Raw genomic sequence first — 22,096 nt, 5'->3', positions numbered from 1 at the left:
ATTGATTAGATGCCAATGGACATACTTTACCAGCCAAACTAACGTAAGTCATGCGCAGCTTGCCCAGATAATTGTTGGATGAATTGTTGTGATTTGGGTATTTAGTAGTCCAGTTCGAAGAAATGAACGCGATGTTTTAAACCAATTCCATCGAAAGACAATTATGTGAGCCTCAAATATGTATGTATATGACCTTCCGATGCGTAGATCAAGCTCGATTTGAATTGATAATCATGTGTGGTGTTGTTATTGCCTTCTCAAGGGTTATGAATACCCCAAAGTCGTCGTTCAGGCGGCCTTTAAAGTCTTAGTCATCATTTCACTTCAGTTTGGCGCAAACCAACGTCGTCAATCAATTCCGAGGCTCTCAAAAAGCCTTATCACCCCAATTGAGAAGCCAACAACAAATACAAGGTACGTGCTATATTACTTGCGAGGCTATATGAATGTTACAATTCTAATTAGGACTCAATAGATATTCACGAAATTGCCACGATGGGTGTTCCTTTCGAAGCTCTCCTTCCATATGGAATCATGCTTGCCGTTCGTACCTCTACCATTACCACAACCTCTCTACCACAAAGATTACAATACTGAGTACTGCGCAGATGTTCGGTATTACTGGTGCTGGAATGTCTGGAGTTAGAGCTTTGCAAAACGGTGGAAAGAGAGCCAGACATTCTGTAGATGCCTGGGACAGAGTGAGTATCCCTACGTCTTAACCTTACATTTATGAAGGGAACTAATCTTTCATGCAGCAAAGTAACCTCTTTCCTCGGAACTCTACGCTACTATGTATGATACTGACTGCGATGTAGTGATGGACCGTGATAGAAGGTTGACTGGATTCCTTCGAGGGCAAACCGACAACCCAAGTGCTCCTCTGGGATTCGAGTTGAATAACCCATGGAGAGTAAGTTTTTATTGGGCTTCATAGAGTTTTCTTGACAAACGTTTTACTTATACTAACATCAACTCAACAGCTCGAGAAGAGATTCATCTAGAGACATTAGTTCAGCCACTGTACATACCCCAAACGAATTCAAACAAGTCACAAAATTTATGATACTCATGCCTACAAAGGGCTTTGGATGGCCTGGTCCTGGAATTGTTCTATGAATCGAATCATTTGCTGACTACAAGAATCCATCCCTCAATGCAAACTGCGTTTGTGATATTGGACAAATCACCTGTTTAACAAAATGACTTCTGTGTGTTGCCCGAAGACTGAGACAATCAAGAATTTCTCGCCTCTACCCCCTCGTTAAATCAAATCATATTATACGTTGTGTTCCCCTTCAACACATTGAATTCTTGTCACGGCATTATGTCAATTCGGGTCCAACGGTGGATATACATAACTGATTTCCAATTTTTAACAATCATAACCGTGCATTCCAACCTGCTGTCTATACTAGGTTTGTTTGAACTGTGTACTCTAATTACTCTTGGCCTGCATGGAATGTTTTCAACATTTCTTGCGGTGTATGAAAGGTAGTTGCAACTATGTGGCTATGTGCAATGTTGGAGCTTCCTGTAAGTCCGTATGTCCACTTGCGATGCTCGGAAAGTATCGTCCTTAGATATTGATCCTTCCAGCACCCATCTTACAAGGAGTCATGTAAATGATCTCTCCTCTTCCTGGAAGAAATCAGAATCTACGAGTATATGGTGTTGCGACTTCCATATACTTCTGCTAAATTATACTAGCACACGGCTTTCAGAGGATTTCTAGCTCCATTCCATTAGCATATTACATCGAATGACCCGAGTTGTATAGTACTGTACATCTCTCAATATAGATTATCAGAATCTGTTCAACATCACGAGTTCCGAAACTAGGCTGTACATCCTGAGGTCTATGTTTATGCCCTGCTTCTAATATTTTCTCTGCACTTCCTGATATCGATAATCCAGTTTCCAGATAGCGACATGCCTCAAGGATGGCTTTGATTGGGACGGCTAATGGTATCGGTTCAGAAAAAAACACTTTTGCACCTAAAGATCCTCGATATCTAGATGGATTTTCACATGCGTATCACAAGCAAGATAGATGCCCAGAGAATACTATACCCGCTCATGCATCTCGTCGGTCCAGATCACTTAAGTTAGTCTTGGTGTTTATATTCCACATTGCGTAAAATGTCGATCGACTTCTTTAAGTGTAAACCTGTTGTATCCAGGTACATTCAAGGGCTTTCATTCGATATGGATGGCGACAATAGTTTAATCCTTAGATTTTCCGCAAGACAACGATCACATTGCGGCCCCTCAATTTCGCCGGTTTGACGCCATGGGCCCAATTTTTAAAGATAATGATATGTATGATAATTGGTTATAGAAGAATTGGGCACTCTCTGCCCTGTCCATAATCTTGGCTGCCGTCCATAATCTATTTAAAAACTCCTCGAGCTGACGACCACTATGTAACAGGTAGGAGAAGAATATTCGAAAGTAGAGGGCTTCCTTCCTCCTCCCCTGCAGCCGATTGGGTCTCTAATCGTATAAGCTAGCAGTGCTATCACTTGGCTCCTTTCTCCGTAAATTAGAGTTAAATTCATACAACCTTAAATGGGAAATAACAGTGAATAAGAGTACAGTACCAATTTGATACCGCTTAGAATGTCACTCTGCCAGAAATTCAATATAGGTAGATGTGTTCAACAAATGCAGCTCGTTCTTCAATCATGAAAAACTGTTGATGAGTTGGACTTCGCGAGGTCGCTTTGGAGAAGAGGGTTCAATCCCTTTGTAGACCAGAGGATCTTTGTTGCTACGAGAGATTCGGCGTTTGGCTTGTGCGTCGCCAGTGAGTATTCGAGAGATTAAAAGTACTGTGTTAGCTATTCTAGACAGTCATTGCATATTGTGAATGCAGATTACAACTACCCAACACTTTTTTTGTATCTTTTTTGCACATCTTACTCACGACATCCACCCGCTTCAACCAACGCATCAAAGTATGCTTTCTACAAAACAATAGAAATGAAATGAGACCTGAATACAGAGGATGATTTGTTGTCAACTCAGTTAATAACACCCACAAGACTTTAGATGCATATGCTCATGAGAGAAGTTTTTTGATCACATCGCAAGCATTATACATCCTTCACTAGGTGGATCATTACAGCAGCTAACTCAACTTTCCTCTGTGATCTGATTTGGAGTATTGTGCGAAACTTTAATAATAATACAGAAGTTCTTACTTCAAAGATCCCGCCGATCGAAAGGCCTCATATACGCACTGCTTCGCCACCGATCCCATCTTTACATGCAGGAGCGCGAACAAGTGACAATTGCCAATGATAAAGATAAAGAGAAAATAAAATTGATGCTTGAAGTATCAATCACTATTTCGAATGTGTGCTACTCAAGTATGAAAAGGTGGTAGGGAGGAGCAATAGACAGGTCTGCAACCACTCCGGGCCGGTGACCTAAAATCTGGGCGTTCAAAGTTTGAAGGTAGTGGACAATTTTGAACGATTTGAAGTTCTAAATGATTTGAATAAAAAAATTGAACTGAGGAAACACAAAGGGCTCTTAGACTGCTAGAACCCTGAAAATAGACCAGTGCCGTCACTTTTCACATTGATGATAGGGAATCCACTCCAAATCCACCTCAGCCTCATACGTTTGTATCCATCTCATCTAGGATCAAACTTCGTAGCTCAGGCTGAGGTATTCCTCTATGCGAGGATTCAGAACGGAGACCCTCGGGAAGGGTCGATCAAACGTTCTCATTTGCAACAGTAGTCCATCTGATCCATGAAATCTATTCCCAAGTACCTTGAGGATGAAGATTTTCAGATCAAGAACCATTCTTCGTCACGAAAAACTGAAAAAAAGAGGTATCGGCGCAACTTCGTTAATTCATCAACTTGAGTTTCTTGGCTCCCGAAGACTGCATGATGATATTGTGAGATAAATGTCAGCGGTCGACGTTCGGGGCCGACAAAGATGTATATTCTCTCACTAGAGAGCTTGGCTACATACATATATGCAATATTTTCCAATGAATACGACCATAATGATGACGTTGGTGTGTGATAAGGTATTTTTCAACCGTAATGAAAATCTTCAAAGATCCCAATCTTCACATGAAGTGAAGTGTGGATATGTCTCAGACACACACTAGCTCCTTCTGGTTAGATTCCGCGACTCAAACGCCCAGTGAAGAGCCACTTTATCTTAAATGCCGGAAAAATTATCTACACCAACTGTGAATGTGCAACAATCAACATTCATCTCATCTCTCTGGGCCTCTCTGGGCAACTCTGGGCGGGAGCTTGGCTTCATGTGTTATCGAGCAGTGCACGATCTACCGGTAGTCTATTTTAGCTCTGTCGGTCCATTACCGGATCGGTTTCCGAGCCCATGCTTCTTCTTGGCAATTCTTTGAACTAACGCCCAACATGTCTTGAGGCTATTCAGAGCGTGGAGATAATGTTGATCAATAACCTTTTTGCCTCTTGTCGATCCCCTCCTATACGACAGTTACGACAATACACTCTTCCAGAAAGAAATTTCACTGCCGAAGTATCTTCTATTCTCCCCACCAAATGTAGATTTGTATAATACACTTGCTTCAGTTGTTTTTGCTGTGTCTTTCGCTGTTCGCCGCAACATGATGTGCTCAAGGCATATATTACCAGACTTGGCTTTTCCCGTCCTTTGACGCATTGGCTATGATGAAGTAAGAAGAAATACTTTGACTTTGCCAATTCGTCTTCTGTTTTCCTTGTTACCAATCACGTTTTGAGAGTTCTCGAGGCAAGGAATTGAAAATTGTTATATGTTCTCCACCTGCGAGTCTGATTCAATAATTTGTCATTGTACCTTGTGCGCAGGGCCGTGTTTTTCTGCCAAGCAGCTCAGTCCGCTGTTGTATGTCCATACCTGCCCGATCAGGATTGCTATTCTGGTTCTGTGTGGGCTTCTCGAACCCCTTTTAGTGTGGATGGCGAACTACTCCTCGAACTCTGGGCACACTGCATCAAACATGTATCTTATCTTTTAGATTATCAGATAATTCACTGTTTCATGCTAACTTCCAAACAACATCTTGACTCAACCATAACAGGAGATGGATCAACGGTTAGCACAAGGTTTCGATTCATTCTCATCTTTCTTCCTTCTCACCTGTCTCCACCAGTGCTTCATTATCCTCAGGGCTGTGCCGTCAAGTGGGCTGTGAGGATATACCTTTGCATGCTTGATGTGATAGATGACTGTGCGCAATCACCTTCAGTCCCCCAGCTGATCCACAGCTCTCCTAGAGGTGAGTATTAAACATGGAGAAAGACCCTTCCACCTAGGCTTGCTCGACTCATTGTGTTCCTTCAACCCATCTCTTCTAAACATTAGCTTTTTGACGAGCTGTATCTTTGCTTCTCCAATCACAGCCTAGATCTAGGATATGGATTCAATCAACCCCGGCCCTGTTATCGATAGCAAACCTTCGTCATCTTTCGATCAATCATGCGGAGTTCTAGAGCAGTCACAAAACTTGAGCCCTCAACATGAAGCCTTAAATACTTCAAGCCAACGAGTAGATGAAGCCACAGATACATCTCGCGAGAGCCGACCCAATGGCATTTTTATCATAGAGCCCAATCACCCGAGAACTCGAGATTCCTCTGAAGGCGACATAGAAAGATCTGTTGAATTTTTCGACGACAAAGAACGTCTAGATAGTAGTGCCGTCACATCATCCGCCAATAGTGTATATGTCGTGAAGCAAGAGTTAGAACAACCGCCCTATCACATCTTTTCTATGGCAAAGAAAAGACAGCTTGTGTATATAGTATCTCTTGCAGGCTTATTCTCTCCCTTGTCAAGCAACATCTATTTTCCAGCCTTGAAGGAGATTTCCACCGTATGTACACAGTCTATACCATAATTCTGTACTATCTTAGTCTAACAGCATCTAGGATTTTAATGTTTCTCTTTCACTTGTTAGTCTAACTGTAACGGTTTATATGATTGTTCAAGGACTTGCTCCGTCATTCTGGGGGCCAATTAGTGACACAAAAGGTTAGTACTTCCTCACTTTATAAATAGTACTCTCCGTAGCGCTCTCCACTTCATGGATCCTAACGGAAACCTCTTTTTGATATCACGCTAACTCAATCTCACATTAGGAAGGAGAATTACGTTCATGGGTATGCTCGTAGATGATCGAATCACGGATATGTCTAATGCTTTCTAGGAACATTTATTGTATATCTCGCTTCAAATATCGGTCTAGCTTTTAGTGATAACTTCGCGGCCCTCATGGCATTCCGCGCAATACAAGCTGCCGGTAGTGCTGCCACGATAGCTGTCGGTGGGTAACTCTTCTAAGTTGATAATGAACTTGACTGATGATCTGAACAGGTGCTGGAGTCATTGGGGACATCACAACTCCTAAAGAGCGCGGAGGTAAGTTTCACTTTATTTCTGGCTTCTATTCTTGATCGTTAAGGACTGATAGTATTTATGTAGGCCTCATTGGTATATTTGGCGGTATTAGAATGTTAGGGCAATCTGTGGGCCCAGTCTTTGGAGGAATCATAACTCAATATCTGGGGTTCCGTGCAATTTTCTGGTTTCTTTTTGGCTTGGGTGCACTAGCCCTTCTATTAATAGTCGCAGTTCTTCCAGAAACGCTTCGAAGTCTGGCTGGGAACGGTTCTATCATCCTTGAGGGTATTCATCGACCCTTATTCTATGTACAGCCATCCACAGAACACTCCTCCCAAGAACTTCCCACAAAGAAGAGTGTCACAGTTTCCTCAGTTTTCGCTCCTCTCAAATTTCTACTCGAGAAAGATGTCTTCGTTACACTTTTTTTCGGTGCTATCATCTATACTGTCTGGTCTATGGTAACATCCAGTACCACCGCCCTATTCTCAGAGCATTTCGATCTCAGCAATCTGGAACTCGGATTGATCTTCTTGCCAAATGGCGCTGGTTGCATCAGCGGTTCTTACCTCACAGGCTATCTCATGGACTACAACTACAAAGTTGTCGAGTCCCGTTACCGTAAACAACACAATATTCCGGTCGATATTTCTATCAAGGCCAATGAACTACTAGATTTTCCTATCGAAGTTGCAAGAATGAGGAACATTTGGTGGATCATCATTGTTTTCGTTATTGCCACGGCTCTTTACGGCTACTCATTAAGCCTCGAAATTATTGCTCTTCCACTGGTTCTACAATTCTTCATTGCATACACGGCTACTGCGGTCTTCTCTTCCAACAGCGCCTTGATCATCGACCTTTACCCCGGTAAATCGGCAAGCGCTACCGCTGTCAATAACCTCAGTAGATGCTTGTTGGGAGCAGCTGGTGTGGCTGTGGTGCAGTTGATTATTGATGCATTAGGTTCTGGTGTGACATTTTTGATATTCGCTGGAATAACTCTCGCGTGCAGTCCATTGCTATTGTTAGAGTGGTACCACGGAGGAAGATGGAGGATGGAAAGAGCCGGAAATTTGGAGAAAAAGGCAGAGGCCAAACGCGCAAGAGACTTGGAGGGATGAGATTTGCGGATGTTTATCCCAAACAGCAAATTATGAGATTGGGCCAAGAGAATTTCATAGGCCACAGATGGGCAGAAGTGAACAGCTGCCCCTGTTTTTGAGACAGCTGTGGCCTTGCCACCATTATAGAGTGTGTGGAACTCCACATTCTATGATCAGACCTACTTATGGCAGCTCATTGGCGATGGAAACTTGGATATCACAAGTTCCTCGAACACCTGGAGCAGATCAAAAGATCATGCCAAGAGAAGTAGACCTGTCTTCAAGGCCAAACACGATGGCCTTAGTAATGATAATGAGGGGATATTGGGTGGTGCTGTAATATCATTACATTCGCCAGAACCCAGATTATTAGATAGATAAAATAGATACCATGATGGAAATTTTTAATTATTTAACATTACCTGCTCTTACAAACTTGCTGTGTGCTATGTACCTAGTCATTCTACCCCAGCCTCAGTGACAGCTTCTGTGAAATGCATTCACTATCTTACATGTATACTATCTAATATTAGATAGTTATTATGAGTTAGGTATATCTCTCCAGAATCCGCAGTCTCAATACGATAGTCATTAGAACGAACGCCTCCGTACACCTACAAGAACTTCGAGTACAAGTCGTGATTGTTGCACTTGTCGCAACTACTTCAAATCTAAAGGGAGCGCTTACGAATATGCCAGCCCCTTTCTTCACCGCTTAACTAGAGCTCAAAGATAGATAGATACACTATTTTCTTTAAAACTATTCACGAGGCATCGTAGCCTAGAAATCAGACGGATAGTCGACGCTAAATACACTAAACTTCAAACCCTGCATCTGTGTCGTTGAATGAATCTCACAGTCCTTCTAACTATTGGTAATAATTTATTGGATTTGGTTCTAAGGCTGAATCGGATTGTTAAGGGTCCTTTGGTATGAAATTGTGGCAAGGTGGTATGGTGCAGGGGTAATTAGGGTCATTGTTGTCAGGGTTCTTTTGGATATTGAGCATTCATTGTCTGGATTTGATTTCAAAATTTGCGAGATCCATAAATCAAGTCAGTCTGGAAACCGGATTTTCGATTATTGATGATGTAGTTAGGTAAATGGTCAACACACTTTCTCAATGTACGATTTATGATAGTGCACGGCAATAGCCAATGACTGCACGTGTTAACTAGAATTGTGATGATATTGAAATCCACATATATTAATCTACAATAAAGGCTTGGACATAGGAGCAATAATGCCTTGTTTGACCATTACTCTCGGCTTGGTCGAGTCCTGGAAGGTCTCCTTGGTAGCCCATTCCGGACCAACTGGCAATCGTAATGAGCGCTCGTATTGTTGGCGGTTCTCGAAAGGATGAGGCAATTGTGATGCATAGTATTTACCATTCTGGAGTTTTCGTTAGTAACTTCTAAAAAAAAAAAGGAACAGCTGTATTCTACGTACCTTCTTGACACGTTTCTCATTGATGATAACGCGGTCAAGCTTTGCATCTTTCCTGTTCTGCTCCTTGATACCCTCAGACTTGGTAAGGAATCTTCCTTTGTTCTTTGCCTTTTCTCTTTTGCTCACGCCGTCTCCTACCCAACTTCCCCAACCGGGTATGGTATTATCGATGACTTTCTCGTCCTCATCCTCGATGGTCTGCTTTTTTTCCGCTTCAAAATCACCGACGACATCAGCTCCAGCGAAAGCACGCTTGATAAGTTCTTGGTCTTTGATGGCGAATGGAAGATTAATAGCGCCATCATCCTCACTATCTTCATCAGAAGCCTCGAGAATTTGGGCTGTTTTTGACTTGGCCTTCTTGGGTTTGGGTTGCTTGGCCATTACCGCAGCTTGTGACAAATCAAGCTCTTCGACATCCATAGCACTGTTACTCTTATGCCTGCGTTTGTTTGCCTCCTTTTTGCTGACCATATCCGATTTCAGAGGTACTTTTGACCAAGCTCCACCTTCAGTAGCCACCTCTGGTTCTGTGACAAATGACTTTCCAACACCTCCACTCGAGCCGTTCGTCTTCTTCGCCTTTGGTGCACTGGCAGTTGCTTTAGGACCATTATCAACGCCCGTGAATTCTACATCCATGTTGTCCTCATCCTCCGAGTCGGCAGGTTCTTCGAATTCATTCAAGTTTTGTGGTTTTGTTGGAGCATCTTTGACTTTAGATCCAGGTCCAAATGTTCTACGCCCAATATCGCCGTCTTCTTCCTCTTCACTAGAGCTTTCTTCTCCTGCGAGCTCCTTTCTCATTTCCTCCACCATAGCATCATTTGCCTTCTTGCGAGATTCTTCGGCATTCCGCATAAACTTCATGTTTGCCAACTTTGCTCCTGGAGCGGAGTCGTCAATAATATCGTCTTTTCCTGCCCTTTCCAGGCGTCGGAGAATTCGTTTCTGCTCCGTTCCTTCGTCATCGTCGCTCATATCATCCTCAGAATCGTCCATGGATTCATCCGAGTCGTCCTCAAACTCTTTTCTCACTGCTCTTCCTTCCACTCTCTTTCGCAATTCCTCCTCTCTTCGAGCCATTTCGGTAATACCGTCCCTAGCATCTTCATCCCATGCCGCTCGACCCGTAGCTTTTGTGGCTTTGGCCCACTTACTGTTTCGGTGCTTTGCCCCCATTCTCTCAGTCGCACGTCTTCTATCCTGAGCCTCAAGCTCATCCTCAGAAGGAACAAAGCCTCCCTCTTCAAGAGCTGCTTTGTTTTTCGCCTCTTCTCTTTCACGTTGCTTTCGGTGAACTTTGCGATAAGACTTGCTCTTGATTTTTTTAACTCGCTTCGCCTTAAGCTCTTCTCGGTAAAGGAGCTCTCGAGCCATTCGTAACTGATCTCTACGAGCTTTCACTTCCTCCATGGATAGTTTGTTCATTTCCAATTCCTCAAACTCTCGGATTTTATCTTCGTCGTCTCTTCCACCCGCAGTGGCGAGTCCACTCTCCTCAAGAATGCTCTGGATTGTGGCTTCAAGCTCATTGAATGGTTTGGATTGTGCTGTGGATTGAAGTCGAGTGTTTGCGCGTGCGGAATCTGCATCTGGATCTGCCAAGGGGAAAACCAAGTGGTCTGCTCGTCGGTTATGTTTTACGGTGTCTGTCCATCTATCCAGAGTTTCTTTAGTCTTGTTGTATGCTACGCTACGATCGAGACGATCTTGTTGACGCCTAGCGAGAGGTACTTCTAACGTGCTAGCAACCTTTTTTTTGTCATCGCCCTTTTCAGACTTGAGAGCCTTCTTGATTGAACGATCGTTAATCTTGCTTGTGCCAAGGTCTGTGATGAATTCTTTTGTCGATGGGAGACCAAAGTTTCCGGGGGTAGCATATTCGCTCACGCCATCATTTCGTCGTTTGACGAGGGCTTTTTCATTGAGTGGAAGATTCGCAATTAAATCTTGTAGTGCCGCATGTTTCGACGGATCCATAGAATCGTCTTCATCTTCGTCATCGGCAGACGATGCGGAAGACTCTTCGTCGCTTTCTTCTTCGTCGTCAAAGCCGGATTGGTCTGAGCCTTCGGCTTCAGCTTCATCCTCATCGTCTGATGAAGCGTCTAACATATCTGCGAGATCGACAGCACCCTCTCCTAAATCACCTTCCTCCAATTCTGATCCGGAGTCCTCCCCATTATCATCCTCATCTAGATTTAATTCTTTATTTTGCGGCATACGCTTCTTAGAACTCTTTCTATTACTCGAGCTCCCCGAAAACGCATATCCTTCGAATCTTTCTTCGTCACTCTCCCCAAAAGCTTCGTCACTGTCAATATCACTATCATCATCGCTGTCCACCACACCCATTTTCCATGTGTTCCCTTCACTATCGCTTCCCTCGTCGATATCTAGCTCATCGAATCGACCTTTTGCTGGACCCTTTTTTTGTTTCTTCGCACTGAACTCTTCGTCTTCTCCATCATCTTCGTCGTCTTCATCTCTATCTCGCTTCCCAGGTCTATTCCCGCCTTCAGCATGACCCAATCGACTTTGTCTTACTCGATGGCGTTCCCCAATTTGTTGTTGTGCGGCAGAAAATGCATCGATAGTCTTATTCTTCGATTTTGTTCGAACTTTGGGCTGCTTCAACAGCGTTCTGCCATGCGATTGTCTTCCAGGCATGATTGCGCTTTCAAAATTATTGTCGCAATATTTAGTTAGAATCGTTGATTATCTTTTATCAATTTTATCGGGAAACTTTTTTTCTGCTGATGTAGAAAGGCGGTAACCTAATGGAGTAGCTCAAAATCGGATAATGCGGCCGCCTGACGAACCTTAGCGTCTAAAGACAATTTTGGAGAAGCATCTTGAGTCTGCAAAATCCAAAATAAACTCCTAACCATCAATCGCAATCATGCAGCCCACACAATGCCTAATGAAACGGGTAGCCCGACATGCCCTGAGTACGAAGAAAGCAAATAAGGGGTTCTACAAGGGTACTGGAAGTGGTTCAACGGGTCGACATACACAACATGGAGGGTACATAATCGAGTGGGATAAAGTCAGGACATACGTTGTGCCGCCAAATCTTAAGGAGTGTAAAGTACGAATTCGAAGAGGTCAATTTGGAACGCTTTACAGGATGCTGACTGTGATTTAGCTCACACCATTTGTCACAAAAAAGATATTGCCACCGAGAGGAAGATTCGAAAATGATCCCAAAGGTGCTTTCAGTGGAGAAGCATACCTGCGGAAGTGGAAGGATATTTCGGATGGAATGACATGAATAATTGGTGTGAAATGGTAGGATGCTCTTCTCCTTCTGCAGGTTCTTTCACTAAATATTCTCAGGATTTATGGGAAAACGGCGTTGACAATTGTATCAAAAAATGTATCAAAACGATAACATGAATATCATACCCCTCGGATTGAAACATGGAGCGTGAGATAAAGAAGCGCATGTTCACAATATTTGGAAATTAGGTGTACAATGTGAAGTGAACGGTCTCGATAAAACTGGCTACTCAATTGAGCAGCCATGTTGTTCATTCGTTAATGTAATGAAGGCCGTGATTGGCATGCGACGTTATTTCTGTATATTTGCTTGCATTGTCGAAATCTGTTTTAGAGAAGGACATATCCAAGAAGTCTTCCTTTGTTTTTTAAGCTGAACTACTTATGATTAACGCTAGGGTTCTCAGTGGAATATGAAATCAGCATTATCTTGTTTGTCTTCTGGAAGTGCTAAACCAAGGAGTTGCCCAGGTACTTGAAGTTCACTAAATGCCTTCTTTTAGTTGAAGTGCATTATGTCTCCAAATTTATCCCTCAACGTGCTTGCAATGTAGAGGCGTTTCAATGGAGATCATTCTCCCTTCCTGTCGGATTTCAACATTGTATACTTCCCTTGATGAGACCTCACGGTTTTCTACTCGTACTGCAATACGACCATAATTTTTCCCAAATCACAAAATCGACGCCCGTTGTGCAATTCCAAAGTCTGATGTTACATTCTTGCTTCGCTTGTACCACTATTATCGTAACTCAATCTCAGCAACCAGCCCTGACAGACTTCTGATGTCTTGGGATCGTGTGAAGAGCGATTGGCAACTCAAACCCCGTCGGCGACGGATGAAGGTCGGCCTTGTTGTTGATGTATCTATTGCATTTTGACTAGAAACTTGCCATTATTGCAATTTGTTCTGAAGACTTATACATGTGCCTCATTGTTGTACCAGCTAACCTAGTTTCTAACGTAGTTTACACATCCGCACAAATTGACAACGACTTGTTATCGGTAGAGACTTCGCGTTTTTGTGGACGAATGTATTTAAGGTATCTCACCGGGATATCCTGCTGGTTTAAAGCACTGAATTCTAACCCGCTTGCCATCAATTTCAGAATATGGCACAACGGCATCTCTCAGCAAACTCCCATCTCCAACGGTGCAAACGTGGGTACTCTATTCTCGTACATCTGATCCACGCAGGGTGAAAGAATCGCTCCTTAATCTTAGGGCGCGCCTAGATTAAGACATCGCACAGAATCTAATTCAAGCGGTTCAAGAGGCATCGGGGTCAGTGTCACATCGCGTCACAAGCGAAAAAGCCAATGACGTAGTTAGCAAATCGAGATCTTCTCCAGTGTAAAGTAACCGCAGTACGGAACTTCACTTCTCGACAACTAGTTACAAAAAATGGTGGCAACGATTCTCATAACAGGATGCTCTCGAGGGCTAGGCTTGGCTCTTGCTTCCGAATTCTCGAAGGCCGGTTATTTGGTCTTTGCAACTGCTCGAGGCAATCCCACTCCTGCCCTTGAAGAATTGATAAAGTCATCTCCAAGCACCGTCAAGTACATAAAGCTCGATGCCACCAATAGATCGAGTGTACAAAAGCGGAGAAGCAGGTTGCTGCTCTCTTAGACAGCAAAGGCATCGATGTTTAAATCAATAATTCTGGAGTAATAAATCGGATGACGGCTGGAATACATGCCATGTAAGTTTCATGCGGATTCTTTCACTTCTTTCAGAACGTCTGTTTTGAGATTCTAACTCCTTGATTCTTAGGGACGATCTTGAATCCGTACTTAATTCAAATGTCACAAGCGCTCATATCGTCACCAGCACATTTCTTCCTCTGTTAAAGCAAGGAGCTCAGAAGAAAGTCATCAACATGTTAGTAACCAACATATTCTACACTTGAAAGCAGGTTCTGACAATAGAACTCAGGAGCAGCAGTGGCGGTTCAATCGAGCGGTCCCCTGTTTACAGTAACATGGCACTTCCAGCCTACAAAGTTTCGAAGGCGGCCTTGAACATGCTTACAGTTCCGTACGCACAGTCTTATGCCGATGAAGGGTTTACTTATCTTCCAGTCAATCCTAGTGTAAGATTTTTGCCGCTTTTTATAATGCTTGAGATCCACTTGAATGAAGGTAGACTCTAAACTAGAGATTGGCTAACTTGAGCGATTAGTGGCTTCGAACTGATCTAGGAGGCGCCTCCGCAGATCTCGATGTAGAAACTGGCGCAAAGGCTGTTATTGAGCTTATCGAGTCAAATGGAAAAGAGTCGAATGGCGAGTTTTTGAATATTCGAGTGGCAGGCTGGAAAAGAATGACGGTATCCATCAGTACGATGGTGGTGCCTTGCCTTGGTAAGATGATAGTAGGGATGGGCTATATTATTAGTGGAGAAGTTGCACATGTTGGAAATGTCATATATGCACAACCAAGAATTCCATATTGGTGTGTTGTGGCAAGTCTGGTGAAGCATACTTGTGCGTACATTATACGATGTATCTAGTGATACGATTGAAAGATAACTATTGTAAATTTGCTGGTATTTTCTAGAACGGAGACAACCCATTGGGATCGCACAAAAGAGTTGTTGTTAAACAGTTACATAGAAGCGAAGAAGGTTTGTTATCCTAGCAAGTCCCGGACCATAGGACATCTCTTTTGCACAGGTCCTTTTTCCAGTACTAAATCTAGCAGTACAATGAAGCTTTATATGTGCCCTTAATAAGTGACCATATGAGCCTCCTCATTCTCTCGGAAATATCAGCGAATTCTTTCTGGTCAACCTATTCTGATGTGGAATGTCTGCATAGATATTGTTCATCACCCTTGAATTTTGTTGGAGACCTCCCGGCAAGACAATCTATTCACATTATGTATTCCAATAGTACTCTGGATTGCCTATAGGTTTATCGTTGCCGTCTGCAATGAAAACGGGAAAGTATCAAGTGCAATTAGAGAGTCGTGCAAGAGAGAGCCAAACTTGCCTTATCATCTCTCAATAACCACATCGCGGAAAGATTAAGGCATCGACGCAATCAAAAAGATACTCCGGGTCTTCCACATATCGGAGCTGATACTACAGCTGTAGTTGTTTGGCGAATATTAATGGCACTGGATATTGTTATTTTTCCAGCCTCGTTCAATATCGAAATATTATCACCAATTTGCACTGATTCCACTCCATAGCTAAGGATAATAATTCAGATCACGAGCTCTAACACTTTTCAACCAAAGTTAAGCCAAACAAATCACTTGTTCTACTACTTCTACTGTTGCTTTGACATGAAGTACCCGAATTTTCAAAGTTTCCACCAGAAATAAGTCATGGAAACATTACACTACACCCACGTGCCATCTTTCATATGATCATCATTTGAGCCATATCACGTGAATGTGGTTATCTCTTGGCAATCCATTGATGGACATCAAAATTTGCCAAGGCGATGCTGGCAAATTGCTTGAAAACGTTTGACAAGATCTTTTCTTCTCGAGAGATATCAACGTAATACATGTTCCCAGGTCCTCTCTGAATGGCGACAGTGAAGTATATATTTTAGACATGATTCGAAGTGGATCAGGCCGAGGTAGGAAGCCGGGAGGTTGGCCTAAGGTTAAGGTCAAGTGCAAATCGCAAAACATTGAAGCTGTACCAACCCGACTTACCTGTGTACTCAGGTACCCAGCATTCTTATCAAATGGGTTGATTGCCAACTTTCAATGGATATTCATCATTTTTCTTCCGAGTATTCGTCAGTATATATCATATATCCTTCTGATTTGGTTTATATTCACAATTGCATCTCTTCGAAAAGTTTCAAGAGATGTTCATCATACTAACAGTCACACATGTTATACATATCATGCACCTGAGCCCTAAATGTAAGACAATTTCTTGAGGCTTCCAATGACAAAATCGTCTAGTTCAGGAAAGATGATCACAAAGTCGCGCTCATCTGATACTTATCGAAGTTGTTAAGAGCACAATTGCAAAATATGTTGTCCTTCTCCTATTTTTACTTTCATTTATCTCCGAAGTTGTGGAGGTTTATGGAAAAGTCGAGATGTAAGATTTTACATTCCTCGACTCAAACTCGACTTTCTTCGAGAAATTTCCCGGCCCCAAGACATTCTGACCATTTTCCAGACACGCGACCAACGCGCCTTCCTCAACCACCAAAATATCCCCCTTTGGATATCTCAATCTTATCTCCATGATGATCATACATCATTCAAGTAGTGATGTATCACACTACTATACTGACGTCGATTGACAGGACGCCCGTCAGTAGTATTAATCTGATGATACACAACGGGCCGAATGTACCTTCCTCGAGCTTCACGATGCCGAACTTTCTCGTCATTCCACAAGTATTGAATTTTTGCCAAATCGCTTCCAGCGTGCTCGGTGATTGTTCATCTGACACAAACCTATCGAATTACTCACGCTCGAATTCTTATCCTATCACCTATTAGCATCTCAATTGTTATTATCTAAAATCATAACAAGCATACCTAGAAGGGAAGTCTCCCCTCATTTTACAAGCACGTTCAATTTGCCAGTGATATTGAGGTGAAGGAGTGAATGATATATCTAAATTAGACTTCAAATTACACTCGAGTTATATCATTTGACAGAGGCCGAGAAATCACTTAAGAACTCTTAACTCTTACCACCTTATTTTTCTTTTCCCACAATCTACTTGCACTCTTCCTAGTGTTTTGGTAGCCAACAAGTTTCAAGTATGAAGCCAACTATCAGATTTCTTGTTCCTTACATTCTTACCGCAATTGTGAGCGGTGCACCTTTTCCTCAAGGACAAGGCGGCCATGCCTCGCTAATCACAAATGACATACATCCTGTTCAACCCAAGTTTCTTCTCCCGGACGAAACCTCTTCAGATGGATTCCTATTTCTTTCCTCGCCTGGTGCGATTCTAAGTTCTTCCATAAAAACAACGACGGTCATCCCATCCGTCTCCGTGCTGACCACTTCCTCAATCTCCGGGACCGTACAGGTTACAGTACAAGTTCTACCCTCCCCGAGTACCGATTCTTTCGACACAACAGGAACAGTTATTTCCAGTCTTGAAACATCTGGCCACGCTACCAACCCTCCTATAATTACATCGTCAATCCCTTCACCCACAACTCGGATGGCCCCTACTGCACCAACATTTGCCAATTTTAAAATCAATACCGTTGCAGCAGATGCCAATATCTTCCAGCCAATCGACACCTCACCTCCCCCGTCTAATCTAGGCTCTCGCTCAGATCATCCAGTACCTCGGCTAGGAATTAAACCACAAAGTGCACCACTTGATACTAACAAGTTTTACGCCAATTTCTTTCTCGGTATGTAGTCTCCTAAGTTGAATTTTGAAAAGGATATCTTCGAGAATCATCGCTTTGGAGGAGCCTTTGAAATGCAAACTAATGATTAAACAGGAAGTCAAACATCCCCTACTTGGACGCATCCATACTCACTTGCTTGGTCAAAAGGGGGTGGTGCCACCAAAAGCTGGGGAATGACCCTCGTCCATATAGATGCCAATCAAAGAGTATTTGGACCAAATAATACAGTAAATTCTGCTTCATATTTCTTAAACCCAACTGGGTTACAATCATTGGTTCTTTCGGCGGCAGAACTAGGCTCATCAACAACCTTAACGACTGACTCTCTGACTGATCTTTCGGTCAATGTCAACTTAAGTCCTACTCCCGATGCCGCCCCTGCTATCACATTTCCTTTGGTTCAAGGAATGGGCTTTGTGACAGCTACTTTTGCAGGTGCTACTCCGATCTTACAAAGCGGTGTCTTCTTCCGAACGTTGACTCTAGATCCCACACCTCCAAAGCGAGGAATCACGAAGTACTCAATGCTACTTGAAGATGGAAAGACATGGTTGTTATATGCTTATTCACCCTCTGGACAAAATCTCACTCTCACAGCGGTGAGCAATGGGCTGGTTCAGGCTAGTAGTGGCTTTAATGGAATCATCCAAATTGCAAAAAGTGCAAGTGCTGCACATGAAGCTATGTTCGATGAAGCATGCGGTGCTTATCCAATTTCTGCGAGCGTTTCGGGTCATGTTAGTGATGCGGTTGGTTCTTATACAATTGCTTTCAACAAGGCGGGATTGAGCGATACCACTTTGGCAATGTTCGCTCTACCGCACCATTTAGAATCTTTTGATGGTACCACCCTTTGCTGTGTAACCAATGGAGTGCAATTAGCGACAACAACCAAGGGAATGGCGACGGCTATTGTTGCTGATTCCTGGACGTTGGAGGAGGATTTACCACTAAGTATGAACTTTGCGCCCTGGAGTCCGACGAAAGGAAGCTCGAACTCGCTTTCTGCGGCTGCCAAATCTACCATCGCAAATATCGCTGCCAGTGAGATTTCGCAAAATATGACGGAGCAAACGGACTTAAATTCTATGTATTATAGTGGGAAGGTGTGTATAACTCACCGATGACAATTATCTCGTTAACATTGCCCAGGCACTTGCAAAATTCGCCCAGATCGTATACACACTTCATGATTTCGTCGGAGATGCAGCTTTGGCACAAGCAGGTCTGAATACCCTGAAGCTAAGCTTCGCACGTTTCACTGACAATCAGCAACAATACCCCTTGATATATGAATGTAAGTTCTATTTGTTCGCAATCAAGATGGCTCAGACTAATTGGAATTAGCCGCCTGGGGAGGAATTGTCTCTAGTGCATCATACAAAACTGGAGATTCAGGTGTTGATTTTGGAAACACATATTATAACGACCACCATTTCCATTACTCATATTTCGTATATGCAGCTGCTATTATTGGATACCTAGATCCTACCTGGATAGCAAGCAACAAAGCATACGTAAATACAATGGTACGAGACTATGCCAATCCTTCAGCCAAAGACAATTACTTTCCCGTTTCCCGTAACTTCGATTGGTACCACGGACACTCATGGGCTCACGGTCTTTACGAAACTGCTGATGGTAAAGACGAAGAATCTTCATCTGAAGATAGTTTATCAGCCTACGCCATAAAAATGTGGGGTCGCACAATAGGAGACTCAAATATGGAAGCGAGAGGAAATCTACAACTGGCTGTCACTGCCCGATCCTTACAGAACTACTTCCTCTACGAATCTACAAATACGGTTCAACCATCCAATTATATCGGCAACAAAGTATCGGGCATTCTCTTCGAGAACAAACTCGACCATGTTACCTACTTTGGGGCAGCTCCAGAGTTGGTCCAGGGAATTCACATGCTTCCACTTCTTCCACATTCAACACTTATCAGAACAGAGGAATTTGTTACGGAAGAATGGAATACTTACTTTTCAAATGGGAGGGCTGATAGCGTGGTTGGTGGCTGGAGGGGCGTTTTATATGCTAATCTGGCGATTATTGATCCTCGAGCGTCGTGGAACTTCTTTGCGCAGGGAGAATTTGATGCCAGTTGGTTAGATGGAGGAGCTAGTCGTACGTGGTATTTAGCTATGGCTGCTGGTAAGTTCTCCTTTCCTCCCAATCGTTCTCGTCGCTTTTGCTTTTCCTATATTTATCTACCAAATTGAAATAGTCACTAATGAGATTGCAGGGCTAGGAGGCTCGCCATGATGAAAGAAGGAAAAGTCAAGATGATGAGTGGGAATAGTGGTACACGTTCTAGGTTGAAGAATAATGCTGGCATGCTTCAAACTGGTTGGAGTTTTGAATTGGAACTACAAGGTATCATTACATGTGATGCAATGGTTCCGGAAGCTTGAGATAGCACATTAGTGATGGCTTTGAATTGGCTGGGTGGAACGCCCTTGAGGGACCAAGCATACCCGCGGCTACCTAGAAATATCAGATTTTTATACCCCTAAATATACGTCGTAAGGATCGATCTATGTGACATTGAAAGGAAACATTATTTACCGTACGATTAACAAAGATTAGAATAAAGATTAAAATGAACCATAGGAAAATAATCGAAACCATGTCATCCGCATGCAATTCCAAAGCCTCACCCCAATAAGTCCAAGATCTCACCCCTCTCTACCCTCTCTATCTGCTCCAACCTTCCTCGAATCCACTCTCCAAACGCCACAAACATATGCGCGCTCCCATGGCTCTCACAAAACCCTAACAGCGCCTCATACCTCCTTCTAACATCTGCCCCCGTTGCCATAACCACCTTTTTCAAATCCACCGGACACAGATACGGAGGTTGTCTCGCATCTTCCTGTATCGACGCACTCCCTTGCATACAACATGCATAATAAGGACAATGTGCGATTCCGAAACAATGGCCCAGCTCATGAGACGCAGTGCGACATATACGGCTGAGGAATAGACCTTTCAGTGCGTCTTCAGAAACAATGGGAGATAGAGATAGAGATAGTGGAGGGAGAGTGTTTTGTTGGGTTACTGCGCGTGCTAGAGGACTTCCTGCTATTGCGCATTCATCATTTTTATCTGCATCTTCATTTTCTCCTCTCTTCCGTTTCCCTTTCTTAATCCCACACACCTCGTTCATATATTCAATACAGTGACTCCCCGGCCAAGCATGGATTCCCTCGATTCCCTGCACAGCATCTAATTCAGGTCTGTAGCGCGCGGTACTCACAACAGCTACTCTACTTTCGCCGTAAGCTCTCCCGCAGACAAATTCATCGTCGTCGTCTTCGTATAAATCGTGGTTTACGAGCATGAGTAGTGCGTATGCGTCTGAGGGTAGGATGTCGATGGCGAGATCGAGGAGGTCGGAGAGATTTAGTTGGTGGGTAAATGGGGAGGAGGGGGTGAGGCGGTAGCGGATCCCGGTTTTGAAGGTGGAGGTGCGGAGGCTGATGTAGGTGGGTGGGATCTTTTTGGAGGTGGTTCTGGATTTGGGTTTGGCTTTGGAGGATTTAGATTTAGATGCTGAGGATGGAGAGGTATCTTCCCATGGTGTGAACTGCAAAAGCGAGGAATCCATTTGTTTAACCGGGAGACCGTGATAGAAAGCTTGAAGATAAAAGACAACATCCAACATCCAACCATCCATCTTCATTTTCTCATTCTCAACACCTTTATCTCCTACTCTATCACCACCGCGCCCAACCTCGCACTCCTCCCACCCCTTCATAAACCTCTCTATCTCCTCCCCATCCATCCCCGGCGGCCCCACAACATAAATTATCCTCCTTCCCCCTTCCTCCACTCCCGGCACCGCATTCCTATGTTTTCCTCTCTCCCATGCCCGAAAATTTTGACCAGGCTCTTGCGCATCAATCTCCAACGCATCCCCTTGCAGCACCAAGGGGGCAGGAAATGTAGATGCGAACTCTAGATCTGATACGAAATCATGAATGTACGTATCTGTAATCCCAGTTTTATGTATTCCGGAAGCTGTGGTGGCGGCTGCGCGACGCGATGCAGAGACGCGGGGAAATTGAGACGAGGGGTGCGAGGTGGTGAGGACGTGGGGATGTGTGCAGGGGGGATGGAGAGGGGGGGTTGAGGAGGGTTTGCGTTTGGGAGGCATTTTGCCCGCTAGTTTAAGAATGGGAATGTATAGGGAAACTGTAGACCTAGTGTTGATAGCGATACTAATCGAAATCGTCTTCCTACGAGGGTTAGCCTTGGTTGCCATGTGCTTTGTAAATGATAATATCACGTGATAACAGGCGTAAGCATCGTCTATCTACCTAGGCGCGTACAGAGTATGAGCCTACTCATAGAACCTGAAATCCTTTGATCAGACGGATAATCAGAATATTCATACTATAACGAGGCTAATGAGGGTAATAAAATCAATAGGATGTGCTTCGTGCTGCAAGTCGTAGAAACGCGGCTGCAGGAATACGTC

The 22,096-nt window shown here is 43.5% G+C and overlaps 7 protein-coding genes across 7 annotated transcripts; 5 read left to right on the top strand and 2 right to left on the bottom strand.

The window, feature by feature from the left end:
• Positions 1–233: 233 nt before the first annotated feature.
• On the top strand, positions 234–1,004 carry EAF01_005101 (uncharacterized protein; the record flags this gene model as incomplete). Its single annotated transcript, XM_038913356.1, has 6 exons — positions 234–283; positions 329–414; positions 476–543; positions 609–705; positions 819–913; positions 984–1,004. The coding sequence occupies 6 exons, from the start codon at positions 234–236 to the stop codon at positions 1,002–1,004; spliced, it is 417 nt and encodes a 138-aa protein (XP_038771442.1).
• A 4,412-nt stretch (positions 1,005–5,416) lies between these two features.
• EAF01_005100 (uncharacterized protein) lies at positions 5,417–7,526 on the top strand (the record flags this gene model as incomplete). Its single annotated transcript, XM_038913355.1, has 6 exons — positions 5,417–5,875; positions 5,931–6,033; positions 6,141–6,161; positions 6,209–6,325; positions 6,376–6,420; positions 6,484–7,526. 6 exons carry the CDS (start codon positions 5,417–5,419, stop codon positions 7,524–7,526), a joined length of 1,788 nt encoding a protein of 595 aa, XP_038771441.1.
• Positions 7,527–8,721: 1,195 nt separating this feature from the next.
• Positions 8,722–11,634, bottom strand: EAF01_005099 (uncharacterized protein; the record flags this gene model as incomplete). Its single annotated transcript, XM_038913354.1, has 2 exons — positions 8,722–8,904; positions 8,962–11,634. The coding sequence occupies 2 exons, from the start codon at positions 11,632–11,634 to the stop codon at positions 8,722–8,724; spliced, it is 2,856 nt and encodes a 951-aa protein (XP_038771440.1).
• A 128-nt stretch (positions 11,635–11,762) lies between these two features.
• EAF01_005098 (uncharacterized protein) lies at positions 11,763–12,646 on the top strand. Its single transcript, XM_038913353.1, has 3 exons — positions 11,763–12,055; positions 12,113–12,255; positions 12,304–12,646. The coding sequence occupies exons 1-2, from the start codon at positions 11,867–11,869 to the stop codon at positions 12,236–12,238; spliced, it is 315 nt and encodes a 104-aa protein (XP_038771439.1). The 5' UTR covers positions 11,763–11,866; the 3' UTR covers positions 12,239–12,255; positions 12,304–12,646.
• Positions 12,647–13,648: 1,002 nt separating this feature from the next.
• On the top strand, positions 13,649–14,777 carry EAF01_005097 (uncharacterized protein; the record flags this gene model as incomplete). The annotated part of the gene is made up of 5 exons (XM_038913352.1): positions 13,649–13,806; positions 14,021–14,128; positions 14,183–14,339; positions 14,429–14,700; positions 14,759–14,777. 5 exons carry the CDS (start codon positions 13,649–13,651, stop codon positions 14,775–14,777), a joined length of 714 nt encoding a protein of 237 aa, XP_038771438.1.
• Positions 14,778–16,997: 2,220 nt separating this feature from the next.
• On the top strand, positions 16,998–19,878 carry EAF01_005096 (uncharacterized protein; the record flags this gene model as incomplete). The annotated part of the gene is made up of 5 exons (XM_038913351.1): positions 16,998–17,607; positions 17,701–18,713; positions 18,760–18,904; positions 18,955–19,767; positions 19,859–19,878. 5 exons carry the CDS (start codon positions 16,998–17,000, stop codon positions 19,876–19,878), a joined length of 2,601 nt encoding a protein of 866 aa, XP_038771437.1.
• A 391-nt stretch (positions 19,879–20,269) lies between these two features.
• EAF01_005095 (uncharacterized protein) lies at positions 20,270–21,772 on the bottom strand (the record flags this gene model as incomplete). Its single annotated transcript, XM_038913350.1, has 1 exon — positions 20,270–21,772. The coding sequence occupies one exon, from the start codon at positions 21,770–21,772 to the stop codon at positions 20,270–20,272; it is 1,503 nt and encodes a 500-aa protein (XP_038771436.1).
• Positions 21,773–22,096: the final 324 nt, after the last annotated feature.

Source organism: Botrytis porri (assembly GCF_014898465.1).
Source record: "Botrytis porri strain MUCL 3234 chromosome Unknown BPOR_006, whole genome shotgun sequence".
In the NCBI taxonomy this organism is placed as follows: Eukaryota; Fungi; Ascomycota; class Leotiomycetes; order Helotiales; family Sclerotiniaceae; genus Botrytis; species Botrytis porri.
The sequence above is the reverse complement of the archived record's forward strand: the minus strand, read 5'-3'. Positions and strand labels throughout refer to the sequence as shown.

Coding starts and splice junctions, on each gene's coding strand:
- EAF01_005098 (XM_038913353.1), top strand. CDS start 11,867: ATGCAGCCCACACAATGCCTAATGAAACGGGTAGCCCGACATGCCCTG. Junction 12,056..12,112: donor CAAATCTTAAGGAGTGTAAA/GTACGAATTCGA, acceptor ACTGTGATTTAG/CTCACACCATTTGTCACAAA.